This window comes from Drosophila suzukii, chromosome 3 (assembly GCF_043229965.1).
Source record: "Drosophila suzukii chromosome 3, CBGP_Dsuzu_IsoJpt1.0, whole genome shotgun sequence".
In the NCBI taxonomy this organism is placed as follows: Eukaryota; Metazoa; Arthropoda; class Insecta; order Diptera; family Drosophilidae; genus Drosophila; species Drosophila suzukii.
In genome coordinates this window covers 89,393,164-89,408,478 of record NC_092082.1, presented here as the reverse complement: position 1 = coordinate 89,408,478, position 15,315 = coordinate 89,393,164, and the positions used below count along the sequence as shown (strand labels likewise).

Genomic DNA, 15,315 nt, shown 5'->3' with positions numbered 1-15,315 from the left:
GGTGGATGAGCAAAGGCAGATTAACAGATACAGATACAGATATATATATCTGTGGTATCTGAAAGTTCAGTTTAAACAAACGCCGCCTGACATTGAACGGCAGACGCCAGGCGGAATTCTCAGCGTTTCCTCCATAAATTTTGGCCAGTTTTGTAATATTTTGACCATAAACAAAAATTACTGAAAAATGGTTTCTCTTCTGGGCTCAAAATTTATACCCTCCGTTTCGCATATAGTAATTAAAGAGTCTCATTGAGCGGATAATAAATCAATTTCGGTTGGCTTCACACTTGAGAGAGAGGCGATATCTGGAAATAAGAATGCAATGCCAAAGCGGTGATGATGATATCATATGTGCGGGAGGTGTGTTGTTTCTGATTTGCAATTAGCCAATCTGGGTGTTTTGCATTCACTGGGTAGTCAAGCTGCTTATTACATAGAACACCGCTTTCCGATTGCAAATGCGATGACTTGGGGGCCCCGGACGGGTTCCTGCCGATGTTATATAATCAACTGAATCGTGACTAATGGATAGAGCTTTGCCAATGCTAATATGCACCACAGCTTATCATTCACTTCTCAGTCTCGCATGAGAAAAAGGGGTCAGGCAAATAGGCAGTAGAGGAGTCATAAAGTGCACCTAACTTTGAAGAATCCATCGAGACTATTACATACTCTTCCAACAATTCTGAGATTAAGGTAGATAGTTTTGCTTGATATACTGTGCTTATCAATTGTTGATACAAGTCAGGCATTGACCTGAATTTAAATAAGTTTACAGATCATTGGGTCTAGGCATTAGGCATTATCTTTTATTGATATTCGTTGAGATAGGTGTAATCGTTGAGCTAAGTAATAGAATTTATATATAAATGGGATTATCTATGTTTGGAACTAGACCAGATAAGTATGAATACATATAATTATAGGCATTGACCTACATTTTTGATGACTTTTTAATATAGAAATAATAATATTAAAAACATTGATGATGAAATCATTTTCTAGAACACTCATGTCATTCGATCCTCACATACATATAACTACTTGAACTCAGAAGCCTGGGAAAGGTCGTTCACGATGTGATAAAGAGCATTGAACCTCTAAAATTTTGTTGTATTTCTTCATTTTTATTACTTTTGGAAGTTTCCATTTCGAGAGTGTTGAATACTTTTTACATGTCCAGCGTAACAAGTGGAATTTAAAGTGTATGGGAGAAGAAAAATAGTGGAAAAGGTGTCGGGGAAATAGTTAAACAATAAAAAGAACCCCTGAGTCGGACTATACATTTAATTTTAATTGAATTTAAAACAGGCAAACCCGTTGAATCATCAACATTAAATATTTGATGACAAAGAGTAGTCAAATAAAACTAGATTCTAGATTCCTAGAATATCTATTATAAAACTAATATATACCATTATTTCTTTAGACCCTGACTGAATCAGTTTTTGGGGAGTAGCTCATCTAGGTTTTTATTGATCATTTACGAACACTTTAACACAATTTATTTACGCATGATTTCATGCTTTGATGTGCCAGTTGAACCCAAGTTCAAGTTCGCTTGGCACAGAGACAAAAAATTGTATATTATTAAAAATTATTATGTCACGCAATGTTTACGAATGTTTGGCGGTTCATTGCGCAATTTCAGGCGAACGCTTCGATTTCTTTCTACAATCGATGGATTGGAAATCAAAAATTGACGTAATGTGTTTTTGATTGAACATTTCGGGGCACGTTTCAATACCGATCAGGCGCCGAATGAGTTGCCAAATCAAAACTACAAACAATTTGTGAATGAATAGCTTTAAATTGGCGTGTTAATGACAACAACACAAACAACATGCAACTGCAAAACTGTAAACTTAATTTTTCAACAATATTTTTCGCAATATGTGGTTTTTCAGCTGATTTTGCCATCACAAGCGGCAAGTCAGCGGCGCGCTTGACCCCAAAATGAAACTTTTAAATTGATTTTTATTATTTCTTCAACTTGTTGAACTCAATCAATTAGCCAGAGATAACTCGATGTGGGTGTCAGCAATGGCAAATTGTCGCCGAACGAAAATTGTTTTAAATTTTTCAGCGATGACCTTTGCTCTTCAATCTAGCTTCCTTCATGAAAACTAATGTTTCTCTTTCTTTTCCCTTGCAGGTAAACTCAACAACCGTATTCATGGATAGATCGTGGTTGCATACACTTATAGCCAGAAGGAAAAGCGGGAAAAACTGAAAAATTATTCATTAGCCAAGTGCCAAAAGCGTATTCAAATTAAGTTGCTCAAGCGAAAACCAAAACCGAAACATGTGTCAGCCATGTCAATGCGTTTGGGCCAGACCAAAAAGCCAAAGTCGAAGTCGAGGCTCGGAGTGCATTTGCTTTTTGGCCAAATGCGGTTTTTTTCTGAGAGTGGTTTCCTCCTCCCTCTCCCCCTTTAAGATGATTTGCCCTCCTTCCCTGACAAACAATTTGCCGGCGGAAATTTCATAATCATGGTAAAATGAAAATGTTACATTTTATGAAAATGTATTATTATGTCCATCATAAAAATGTCATTGAATGACACTTGCGCTTGTCCGCTGCAAACCCACCTCCACGGATTATTTTGACAGCGGCAATTTCCTAGCCCCCTCTAAAACCCCCTTTCATTCTCCGCCACTGCACACAGCCCTCTGCTAATTTCTGTTGATTTAAGCAACTTTTTATTTTCAACTACGGCGCCAACGCAGATAGATAGAGAAACCAAAAAAGCAGCGAATTAATAAAAGAGAAAACCAACTTGGATTGAATTTAGTAATTTTTGTTTTTCGGGTAAACTGCAGCGTCGACGTGCGATCGCAATTATTGCCACAATTTGCGGTCATTTCCGCTTGGCTGCTGCGCATGTGCCACTTGTTGTGGGTTTTGGTTGAGAATTTAGGGGGGGAGCGGAAATACCTTCTAGTTAACAGTGGGCAAATCGTGAAGGGGCAAGTGCTAGATTATGTTTTTTGATTAATGGTTATGGCTTTCGGCTGGCGTCTATTAAAAGCTTATAATTGGGGTGACGATATCATGATCACACCCCAAGAAAATTACGATATTTTTCAAACAGTTTTATTTTTCTGAAAAATGGTGTTTAAGAAAGCATACGACTGTCATAAAATTTTGGTTAGATATTTTAAAAAGTTTAAAAAAAGTGGATAGGAGAGGATATTCTTTAGAAGAATTACTTCTAGTCTTGAATTTAAATATTCGAAAGAACTATATAGATCCTGACTTATCGATGCATATTCAACTAAAGTTAATCCTAAAAGGTTAAAAAAATTGTGTCGTTAGTTAGGATTTTTAGTCAAGATCCTTTATTATAAAAATCTTGAAAAGGTATTTAAGTCAATTTAGTTGAAACCACCTAATCGATTTTGCAATATCAGCCCATTTTATGGAAATAATCCCACTGTCTCTGGGCGTTTTTTAACCAAAAGTGCAGCACTAACTTGGCCCATGGTGCACTTATATGGACTTGTTGCTGGGCACCGTTCACTTCGAAAGCTCGATTTCTTGGGTACTCATAAACCAACTTCAGAGACCCAGTGGGCCTTTGGTTCTTTATTTCAGCATTACCGAGTCGCTTTTTGTTTTGGGTAATTAAAAGCAGCGTTCAAAGTGCAATTGCTGTGGGTTGCATTTACATAGACATGTGTTCAAACATTTGCGTTGCGCTCTCTTGTTTGACAAGTGTTGTTGTGGCTTTTCCGCGGCGCGTGGGCGTTTCAATTTAAACAAAATTTCCAGTCTACGGGCCACGGTTTAATGGCATTAACAATATAGACAAGACACGCCCAAGCCAAACGGCTGACTGAGTGACCTACTGCACTAATGTTCGACGACATGTTGCAGTCACAGCAGCAACAGCAACAGCAACAGCACAGCAGCAACATGAACAACAATTTTCTCGGCTGAAACAAATTCTGACACCTAAATTTGCTACGCATTTTGGGGGAATCATTAATTAGTCAAAGTTGGAAAGTTTGTTTCATATACTCTCTTTTTCCTTTATTTTTTTGGTGAAAGTTTGGCTTTTGAAGATAGGAATTGAATTCAGTTCAGTCGGGGATCGCGGGTCAGGAGGCCTAGATTCATTTTTCATAATTACAAAACCGAATCGTACATTACCTTGAGCTCAAACTGCCAAATGGGAACAGAAAATGTTGATGCATTTCTCAAGTATTTTTCATATTCAATGCTCTGAAGAGCTTTCAAGCCTCTGTGGACCATATTTCTGTGTGATGTGTTATACCCTGGAAAATATTAAAATCGCGGTGGGGTATGATGGGCATATGTTTCTATATACAAGACTTTTAGGGCTTATAATACATTATAACAATCTATAAAGAGGGTTTGGCAAGCTTAAATAATTGTATAAAAATTCGTAGAGACGAACGAAAAATGTTTTTGATCCATAGTATTCCTTTAATATTGAAAAGGAAAATATTAATGGATTTAGTCATATGGATTTGGTCATAGATCATAGATCATAGATCATGGTCATCTTTAGCATGATCTAATGTTTCTTAAAGTCTGTTCCTTAGTTCTGAGTTAGGAAGTTCTTGAAATGTATAGGATAACTTGTAGTTGAAACACCCTTTGGCCTGACAGCATTCTTGAGCTCTTTTCATTGTGTTTTTCTCGAAATGCACTTCAAGCTGCAAGTTTTGAAGGCTCAAGTGGCACTGGAGTTGTCAGCTGTATTATTCGAGTTGTTGCCGCATTGTCGCTGTGTGGCTCTAAAGGCAGCTGCGGTTTCTTGGCGGTGGCCCGATCTGAGTTGGCCAGGCCCGATCCGATGGGATGAGATCCGATGCGATGCGATCCACTTCGAGTCCAAATCCGAATCCGAGCGGGCTTTCGAGCCATTAGAAGCGCATGTCTGTGGTCGCGTCGACAACAATCAATTGCCGGTGAGCGCATTTTATTGGCGTCATCAAATTGGCTTTCCGTGGAAATCCGCATTGCAGCCAGGCCATCCAGCCAGCCAGCCTTCGACTTTCCCGATAGAACTTCGCAGCCAAAATGGTCATCATCATAATCGTGATGGCGATGATCATCTGGGACATGGCCGATGAGATGCTCCGATTGTTGCTGGGAGCCATAAATACGAGCTGACATTGCTTGGCATCTTTTAATGCCAATGGAGCTGCCCGCATTCTGAGCTCCACGAGGATTTTTCATCTGGAAAAGAGTCCCCAACTCCCCGAGATGCGAGTCGAAAAAGCAAAATTAATTGTTCAAACATACACACACACTCACACACCTTTCAAGGAAGCATTTTCCGAGCTTTCCACATATGTATGCCCCATGTGCGCCTGCTTTATTTTCCTTTATTTGCACGATTTTTGCCATATTTCTCCCCTCTTTGGAGCACGATCCTCGGATCTGGGATCTCGGACCTCCCTCCCCAAAAATGGTGGCGACATTGTGACGTCGTCGTGTTCGCCGGCAGATTATGATCAACATATATGTAGATACACCTATATATATTTCTTGTGTCTTTGCTTTAACCATGACAGCGAAATATTTCTGTTGCCGCCGAGCTGCCATGTGTGAAAATATTTATTTTCCATCTGCTCATGCGGGCTCTGCAGTTGGGAATTCATGTAATGGTGCATCGGGAAAAGGGCTAAGCTTTTCCCGACTCCAAAATCGGGGCAAACAAATCTCAGTGGATGGGTTCTTAAGTGTATTTGGGCAAGTCTTCAAATGAGCAATATGACTTTAGGCCATCAAGTCAATTGAAGGGGTATTTTCTGGAGCTTTATGGAGATGCTCTTGTTGAACTAGATTTTTTATAAGCTCGAATTGAACTCAATGGATGTTTGAGGAATTTAAATAGGAGTCTATTGATTTAAGAACTAGATATTAGGCTTTTTCAAACTTTGGAAACTGAAATGTTTTGAACTAAATAGGACTACTAAGAATGGTTTTTTTTACTATCTTAACCTAAATGTATAATTATGAAGAATTGCTTTTTAACTATCGTAACTTAAATGTATTGTTAAGAACTATACAAACTAGTGACTTATTGACAGTTAAAATTTGGGCATTCAAAATTCTGTAAAAGTAATGTGCCATGTCCGATTCCGACTTTGTTTGATTTGCAAATTGCAGTCTTTACGGCACTCTTAACCCAAGATCTCTGCGAAGAGGGGCGTATAATTCTCATGTGGTTCTCCGCTGGGCATAATTATACTGCTGCTGCAAGTTGCAAGTTCTTATTCACGGCGTTTTTTCCGCATTATGTGTTTTGTCTGGCTCTTTAAAGATATTTTTTTAGCGCTCATTCCACTTTTTGTGGGACTGACCGATTGTCTGTTTGTTTCTCGTCTTGTCTGTGCGGAATTCGGTCAAGTACTCTTGGCTGGTTTGGTTGGCTATGACTTGTGTGACATGTGGAAGCTGTCGGCTGCCGCATTATTATTGACACCTTATCGGGCGTGCAAAGCCCACTCTTGAATATGCATAAGGGACCAAAAAACAATGTTACTTTCTACGCATTTGTTACACATTTTGTAACACGCTCTCCTTATCATTCGCTCAGAAACTTAATTATTTCGCCTGTCAGTCAGTCAGTGAGTCCCGAAAAGAAAGAAACGTAAAACATTTTTTAATGAGCCGACCTTAAAAAGAAAGTCAGGCGACATGTCTGGGCTACCTTGGATAAGTTTGGACTTCGTGCCAACATGTTTCTGCTGTTTTCTTTGTATTTTCAGAGGTCTCCCCTGAGTCCCCCTGTCCGATGACTCTGCTCATTTGTGGATCTCTTGTCGGCCCAGGGTTTTCTGCTTTTTTTTTCACAAAAAAAAATTACGGAAGCCGTTTCTGTCGAAGTTGCTACTCTCATTTTTGGTGAAAGAAAATCTCCAGCTACCGTTTGTCAAACAATTTCTATGGCCAAAGCAAAGAAAGGATAACCATCATAATTGATTGAACCAGGTTTTGAGTCCACACAAAGGTTTTTGTGTGCTGTCTTGTAAACCTAAACTGTGTGCGGAGGAAATGCCTGGTGCATAAATCAACCTTTTATCAGCACTTCTTCATCGGCAGAGGAGAAGGAAGCATACAAATAACTAATTATATTTCACACACAAGAATGTAAATTGCCCCGAAGGGGTTAGCATTTGAATTCAGGCAGCTTTCATTTCACCACTGGACTGCAATTATATATATCCATTTTTTTGGCTAATTGAAAGGCCCGCTGACATTATCGGGCAATAATACTTTCCCCACCAACTGCGAAAGAGAAGCTACCGAACAGCCAACGGGCTGTCAACTTCATTAGATTTGATTTCAACAAGAAATATCATGGAAAACATTAAACGCCTCTGAATAAATTCAAATTAATTGATAAACACACAGAAACCGGAATGAAAAGAGAGAAATAAAATAAAATTATCGGCCATAGAGGCAGTCAGCGTTTAGCTGGCCAATTTGCAGGCCGAAAAGTGCAACCGTTTGAAAAGGAAGGGGTAAGGAAGGGGTTTTGGAAGGGGTTCGGTGGCTGCGCATGCGTCGCGGGATTGCGCAAGTCCACTCGGTGGTGTAGAGTGGTGCAGAGTGGCTCTAACCAGTTGGACTTTTGCGTGGCGTGTGTTTAACTTTTGAGCAGATTTTGTCGCATTTTTTATTTATTTTCGTTTTTTGCTTGCTGTGCAGTGCAGGTATTTGTTTTCACAGAGCCGCTAACGCTAAGCAACTCCCCTTTCGGGGTATCCTGGCTCCATCAATGGCTCTATTTGATGTAAACCGACTGGCTGGCCGGCTCTTTGAACCATTTGAACTTTTGGCTTTTGTCTGTTTCGGCATTGCTCCATGGATTTGGCTCTCTTGGCCCATTCACCCACCATGGGGCATGTTTTATTTGATATTTCTTGTTTTTTTTTTTTGCCTACTTACCAAATGCTACGACATTTCGTCATGCTAATCAGCATGGAGTCACTCGTTGGCTAATTGGCTTAGACGGGCTAACTCGCTGCTTTGGACCTGGCTTACGATTTGTGAGTGAGTGTGCGTGGCTATCGGATTTCTTGACATATTGCAAAATTAGATTTATATATGGTCAGATGGGCCCAGGAATGGGGAAACTGATACGGGCTGACAAAAAGAAAATTATGTGGTAATTCAATGGGACTCGCATTTTTCCAGAGCAGGTTATATATACTTTCTAGATATCATTAAATTAAAATGACTTGTTCATTAGTTTACTTTCTGATCGCTAATCAACTTGTTTATCAATTTGATTTTAGAAGACGGCCTGCTTAGGTGATAAAATTTAATGAACTCTAGACAAGGAACTAAATGGTTTCGAAAGTGTGCTTTAAAGATTTTTCTCTAATGAACAAAGTACCCATTATATTAAAGTACCTCAAGGCAAAAGATATAAAACGAATTAAGGCCGCTTTGGGCCTATTTTACTAATGATGCAGAAATATCTGAAAGTTTCCAAGAGTGATTGAAGTTTTTTGTCTTAGAAGAGGTGCTTTAAATATAAATATAAGTCAGCGAATTTAATATAAAAGACTTTGTTATTAATCTTATAACTAACTAATAAGATTGTAGAACTCACTTTGAAGTGTTTATTTAGGATAGGAAGTATACAAAAAAGTAATTAACAAGTTAATACGATCTGGTCGATACATTTTCTATAGCTCAGTAACTTTTGAAAGACAGCACAATCTTTGAAAGATATCTGAGCTGATTGAGTGGAGGATTACCTACGCAAAGCGTTTCCTATAGAGGCTGTAACTGTTCTTGTTACAGACCCCGCCCCATTTCCTCCCTATCCAGTTGATTGAATTTCGATGTAGAATTCCCAATCAAGTCCAATGCCAAAGTCAAGTCAAAGTTGTCATTATCGCTTACTATTATAGTGTTTTTTCTCCGCTTCCCCCATTTGCATTTACTAATTTATTTATTTACTTGTCTGCCTATCGGTACTATATCTTTTTATTATGCAAATGTGTATCTAGAAATTATGCAAATATCAGTGGGCCGATTGCGCCTTTGTGACTTGCAAGCCAATTTAATTTGTGACATTTGCTGAGACAATTTTCTCCATAAGAATTCCGAACCTAGTTGTGTGTTACTGGAATTGTTCCTGTACCCTGAACCCTCCATCCCCCAATCCTCTCGAGATTTTCCGCTGTGTGTGGGCCCGGGACTGGATCCTACGATACGGTTACCCCAAGGAACTTGCGTCTACATGAAACAATTAAACTCAACATGCATTTATGTCAAGTTATTCGCGCTGCGCCGGCAATTAGAGAGCAAACCAACTCGCCTCAACTCCAAGTGGGCTAAACTGCAACGCATGATCACTGGGCAGTAAATTAACCGCACTTCCATGTGGTTACGGTTACAGTCCGACAGCTGCAGTTGTAAATTTGATTTTTATGGCTAGAAACATGTTGCCAATTGGCAGCAACTCGCCCGTTCGGTCCAAAAAAAGCTGCAAAAATGCAGCTTTAAAAAAATCATTTTTTCCCGATATCTGTCACCAGTCATCGAAAAGGAAACCTTGCCGACTCTTGAGGTGTTAATTTGGCCACATGCCGAATGCTCTGGCCATAAATTCAATTCGTGTTCATGTCGCGTGCAATTAGCCGGTCCGAAATCTTTTGTTTCCGATTCTTGATCAATGGGTTGGTAGAATTGTTGGGGAGAGAATTTAAAGAATGGTATTTTAAAAGCTAGTGGTAACGAATTTTGAGTGAGGACCTCAAATCACATACTGAAAAACCTTCTTATTGAATTTTAATTTTTATTACCAAGGGACAAATAAATATGAAAGAAAACCCCATACTATATACATTAAGAAATGTCAATAATAACTAATTTCGGGAATTATTCTTTTATAAATTATTTATAAATCATTTTTAACACGTATTAGTGAACACACTTTGTTTGAATGATAATTACACGGCGACCAATCCAAGGCAAAATAAAGAAAAACCAAATTTCCATTTCAAAATTCATCGCTATCGTCTGGCTGTATAAAACTGAGTCTGATGCAAAGTCTCAGTCTGAATCCCAGCCAATGACTGTCTTGTCCAGCAAGTAAATCGTGACAATCATGACAAAAATCGAACGGATGTTTGAAGCCAACAAATGCAAAAAGTATTGTATTTTCGGCTGGCAATTTATCACAAAACAGCGAAACAAAATCTAAGGGAAAGAAACAATTTCAATCCTATAACTCTGAGGCAGGCAAAATAACAATAAATATACAACAAACAATAATTCATAATAAATTGTCATTTGACGTGTTTGAAATGTATTGGCAATTAAAAACGCAATTGAAGCGAATGGAGTGAGTTGGAAGGGCGGGACAGATCGGCGCTCCTTGGTGCAGTGGATCGCTTTCTGGGAGTTGTATATTTATGGGTAGCAGCAATCGTTGGAGTTCATGAACTCCCTAACTTTGGGTGTGTAGAGTTTGGTCATGATATTCCAGCCAAAACAAATCAAAGGCAAGGCAAGTCGGATCAAAAAATAAAGAGTCTAAGGCTAAAGTTGAGCAATCAGTTCATATAACAGTTTGTAGATTTTCTGAGCTTACATTTTTTATAATAGTTATAAATATTCTTCAGAAATGTATGTTTTCAAGTTCGAAAAAAATATGTCTCATTTCTATATTATTTGCTTATATGGCATATCATTTCCGTTGAAGATCACAAACTGTTCTTTCAAAAAAGCTGTGCCCTCATATTATTTCCCTTTTTCTGTTGTCTCCCAAAAATGCTGATTAAAGGTCTTTTTTCTGTCGATTTTGTTGCTGATTCCCGTCGTCCCAGGTCCGCCCATTCTCAATTTATTTTGTTTTTTGGGGTTATGCTTGCCCCTTATATTTTTTGTTTTTTGGAAGTTGCATGTTTGGGGACCGGAGTTGAGTGCAGTTTGCTTAGGGCGTACTTAAGTACCGTTATTTTAATAAACGCCGTTTGCGCATGCGCAGCTTGACTTGGCCCTGTTTCCTCGGTTTTTTGGGATACTTTTTTGTGTAGCTGAAAAACTTTCTTCACATAAAAGAAATTGAATTACTGCTGATGGCAAAAAGCTAATTTGGCTTGCTCAAAAGTTTTTTTTTCAAAAACTATGGATGCTGATTTGCAGGAAAAAGGCGAGGAGTGGGTGGCAGGAACTGCCTCATAAAGTATGCCATTTGTTTTTCGTAATATTTATTTACTTTGCGCATTGCATAGAAGCTTTGTTTGTTTATTTTGGCTTCGTTCTGTTTGTCGCTTTTTGCATAAACATTTATGCAAATGTCAAATGCCTAATTGACAGACAAGAGCCAAGTGCTTGCCTTGCCTTTTCCTAAAAAAATATATATACATAAATAAGAGCCTAAATTTGAGTGTTTGAACTATCAGATACCTGGGGTGTGCTAAATTGATATAAAATATGATCCATACCATAAAGAGATATTCATTTCATATTATATAATATAGTAAATATGATGATAATCACTCTACAAGCTTGTACGCCTCTATGACTTTTTAGTTTTTAAGTCAAATAGATTTTGTTTCCTGAGACCTATATGTTTTCAAATAGAATATACCCTCCTATTCCATGGGTACCCAAGTATAAAATCCATGACAGTGACCAGGCATTGTCTATGCTGGCAGCAAATTACAATTTACGATCGACGATCAGCAAATCGAGCGACAGCTCCACATTTTGTCAGCTCTGTCGGCGGAACCCTCTGATTTGGAACGACCTTGAGCCTTTGTGGGGCTTTATAGAGTCGGAGAATTGCCCCCCCTCCCCTCCTAGTGGGGCACTCAATTATCTAGATACACGCGTTATAAAGTGATCTAATGAATTTACTTTATGCGTGTTTCATTTGATGGTGATTGTCGGATAAACATTTTATTTCGCTTTTTATGACCCTAGCTGGCTGCCGTGCGTCGCAGATGTTTGTTTTGAGTGAAAGTAATTTGTCGATTATATGTTTTTTCTCCCTGTTTGGTGGCTGTATACATCTATATATGTGTGGGGACTGACACGCCTAGATACTTGGCTCGTCATGTGCTAAGAGCTTAAAATCAGAGAGCCAGTCCGCAGATTCTCTGACTCATGCGAAGAAAGTTTAAACAATGCTTTTGAGGCTGTTAATTCTTTGCCTTTCCCAGAGTCCAAGTCTCAAAAACTGATGATCATGATGCTGATGGACGTAAATATAGTTGTAGTCATCAGGGTTTTATGGCTGCCTTATGCCTACAGCCACTTATTTAGTCGATCATTTGGCAGCAGGTGAGGAGAAATTTAAGATTGGGCGTGGTTGAAGATGGGCTGGCCCTAAATTATTAAACTTTGATTACCATACGATTGTTTAATCATGGAATAATTTGGGATGGTAGCTTGTTTATCTGAATAAAATCTACTAGATTGAGATTTTCCAATGATATGCAGCAAATTGCCCCATCTTCCACTCTATCTTTGATCTGATCTTTTAGCCATGGACAAATTGTTCTGGCCATATATAGACTGTATCCCGGCACCAATCGATATCATTATTTATATCGCTACGAGATCACAGCAGTCTGCAATTCTAGGCCATTTACATGATCGCCTGAAAAAGATGCACACGCCCATGGAGTCGGAATGGGAATTGGAAGACAGCATTGACAGGCGGAATAAAGGCAATCTTCCATTTAATAACCAATTATCATTGATCAACTGCACGCCCGGTCCCCAGAGATCCCCAGTGCGGGGATACCAAAAGGCAGACCGAGAAACGAACTGACCACTGAGCAATATCAATTACGAATTACATCTGATTATCCGCCTCTGACTGGGAATTGGCCAATGCCAAGCCAATGCCATTGCCATTGCCATTGCCATGGTCGCGACTCTTCAGATGCAAGATCCTATATCCAAGATCCCCGATCCCAGATCCCAGTTCCCAGTGCCAACTCCCGCCTGGGGGCTGTGTGTGTCTGATTAGCGCATAAACAAGTTAATGCCACTGATGATGACGATGCTGAGCCACCTGAACAGAGCCAGACGCCAAGTGCATTGCAATGGACTGGATGCGTACGTGGTGCGATGTTATTGTTTTCCCTGGCAGTCCAGAATCAAAAAGTGCTGGCCCAAGATAAATGGGGCAGGTAGTGGAGGGACTCCTTCAGATAAGACCAACTTCTGGCCTGTTTGGAAGTCTCGGTGCGTCGTCTTCAGTCCTCAGTCGTCGTCGTCTTCTTCTGTTGACAACCACTGGCGGCGGCTTTATAAGCTTTTGATCTTGACAAAGTTTTAACCGCCGGCAACAGCCTGTACCATGTTGAACTTTCCCAGTTTTGTCGTCGTCTTCCTAGAATATGTATCTCCATCTCCCCTGTTTGCCCGACACTTTTCAAGGCGGACAGGGGGTGGCGATATGCTAATGTTGTTTGGGTTTGGGCAGCCAAAAGTCAAACACTGTTTGTTGACGTTACCTTGAAATCCATTCGTAGGGAAACAAGCAACACAAAGGCCTCAGACACATAGCGCAGATGCCTGGTAAACAGAGATGTTTGAGATATATGTCATGTGTTTAGAGCGGACAGCACTTGACATCATAGTTAGGGTTCAATTACTCTGGGTTCTCAAGAGATTGTCTTCTTATTTACTTGCATAAATTGCAGGGTAGTATAGAATGTGTATTATTCCAATGAAGTGGTTCTTAGTTCCAGAAGTATATACATAGTTATATTTGCTTTCTATTTAGAGTAGTCTTAACTAGTGGGTGTATAATATTGATATAGTAATGCTACATATTATTAGTAATTTTTCTTAGTAATCCAAAATGGGATAGGTTTTAAAACGGAACCCAAAAAGTACAAGAAGCAAAATATGCTTATATTCTTAGAATTCGGAAATCGTAGGGCATTGAAAAACTGAGGATAACAATAGATCTGTGTAATCAAATCCCAATTCTGAGAATATAAAACATGTTAAGTTATGAAAATATACAAATCATAGAAGTGTTTGCTTAGTGTATTTAGGGAGTCACCCTTCCCAAACGTCTGGGAATGATTTAATTCGCGGGCATTAACGTGGACAATTGTCTGTGGGAGAGCTGCGACTTGTGTGCTTCTATGCAAATGAGGGGACAATTATGCTGATCAGCGCTAATTGGGGGAGCCATAATGACCCACAGAGTGACTAACCCAGTTCCGTTTTCGTCTTTTTCATTCGCAGGCTGCCCAGCAGGTTCTCCCTGCCAACGCTGCAACAAGGCGGGCTGCATCAAGTGCCCCACGTACCTGGTGACGGACACGAGGCAGTGCGTCGACACGTGCCCCGCCGGCTACTTGGTTCAGTGGTCCGCCCACACGGAGTTCATGGGCAAAGTGTGTGTCCCCACCGGCTACTCGGGTCCACTGATGGCCGCTCTGGCGGGTCTACTCGGTGGCTTCCTGGTCTGCCTATCCCTGCTGGCGGTGGCCGTGATGCTGGTCAAGAGGAAGCGCCGGCGGAAGTCCATCAAACAGAAGCTCATCAACGAGAACACCATGGATCGGGCGGACTTCATGAGGCAGCTGAACGAGATGCGTCCGAATGCGGAGTACTTCCTGGCCATGTTGAACGACACGAGGCGGCAGATCAGGAAGCTCTATTTGTCGGGTGAGGTGGCGGCCGCCAACTCGTACAGGCCCATCGTTCGGGATCTGGCCAAGCTGCTCATCCTGCTGAACAGGCCCATTGAGCTGATTCCCGCCCCGCCGCCAGACTGGTCCAGGCTGTATGCCTGGTCGGAGCAGGCCCTGGAGCGCTACAAGCCACAGGTGGGCCAGCTCATCGACTTCTTCCAGGCCTCGCACGGGCACCATGCCGGTCACCACGAGGTGCTCTACGCTGCTCCGGCCAAGAAGAAGCAACTGCAGCAGCCCAGCATCTTCCGGCAACAGGTGACGCCCACGGCGACGCCCCAGGGAGTGAGCGAACTGATGGCCGGCGATCGGAACAGCAGTGCCTCGGCGCAGCAGAAGCTGCATCTCTTTGGCTCGCTGATCAGCCTGCACGAGTTCGAGGAGCCACGGGCTTCGGATCCCTTCGGCAGCAGCTTCAACACTCTGAAGAGCGGCAATCTCATCTCTGATCTCAACGCCAGCTCGCTGTGGCTGGAGGACGAGTTCTACAAGCTGGGCTTTCGACCGCAGGACGAGATCACCACGGAGCTGTAACGGCATCACAAAACAAGAATCAAAACTCAGACTCACAACTTAATGTAAAAGAAGTATTAGTGCCAGTTCAGCTGGGGGAAAGGAGCATTTGCGTGCACATTCCGC

The 15,315-nt window shown here is 40.8% G+C and overlaps 1 protein-coding gene across 1 annotated transcript in view; it reads left to right on the top strand.

Moving 5' to 3' along the window:
* The window catches only part of T48 (FU domain-containing protein T48), a 31,245-nt gene extending 15,981 nt beyond the window's left edge, over positions 1-15,264 (top strand). Inside the window, exon 3 of the mRNA XM_036819497.3 lies at positions 14,225-15,264. Within this exon, the coding sequence (XP_036675392.3) occupies positions 14,225-15,210 (986 nt within the window). The 3' untranslated portion in view covers positions 15,211-15,264. The remainder of the gene's footprint in view (positions 1-14,224) is intronic.
* The last annotated feature ends 51 nt before the right edge of the window (positions 15,265-15,315 follow it).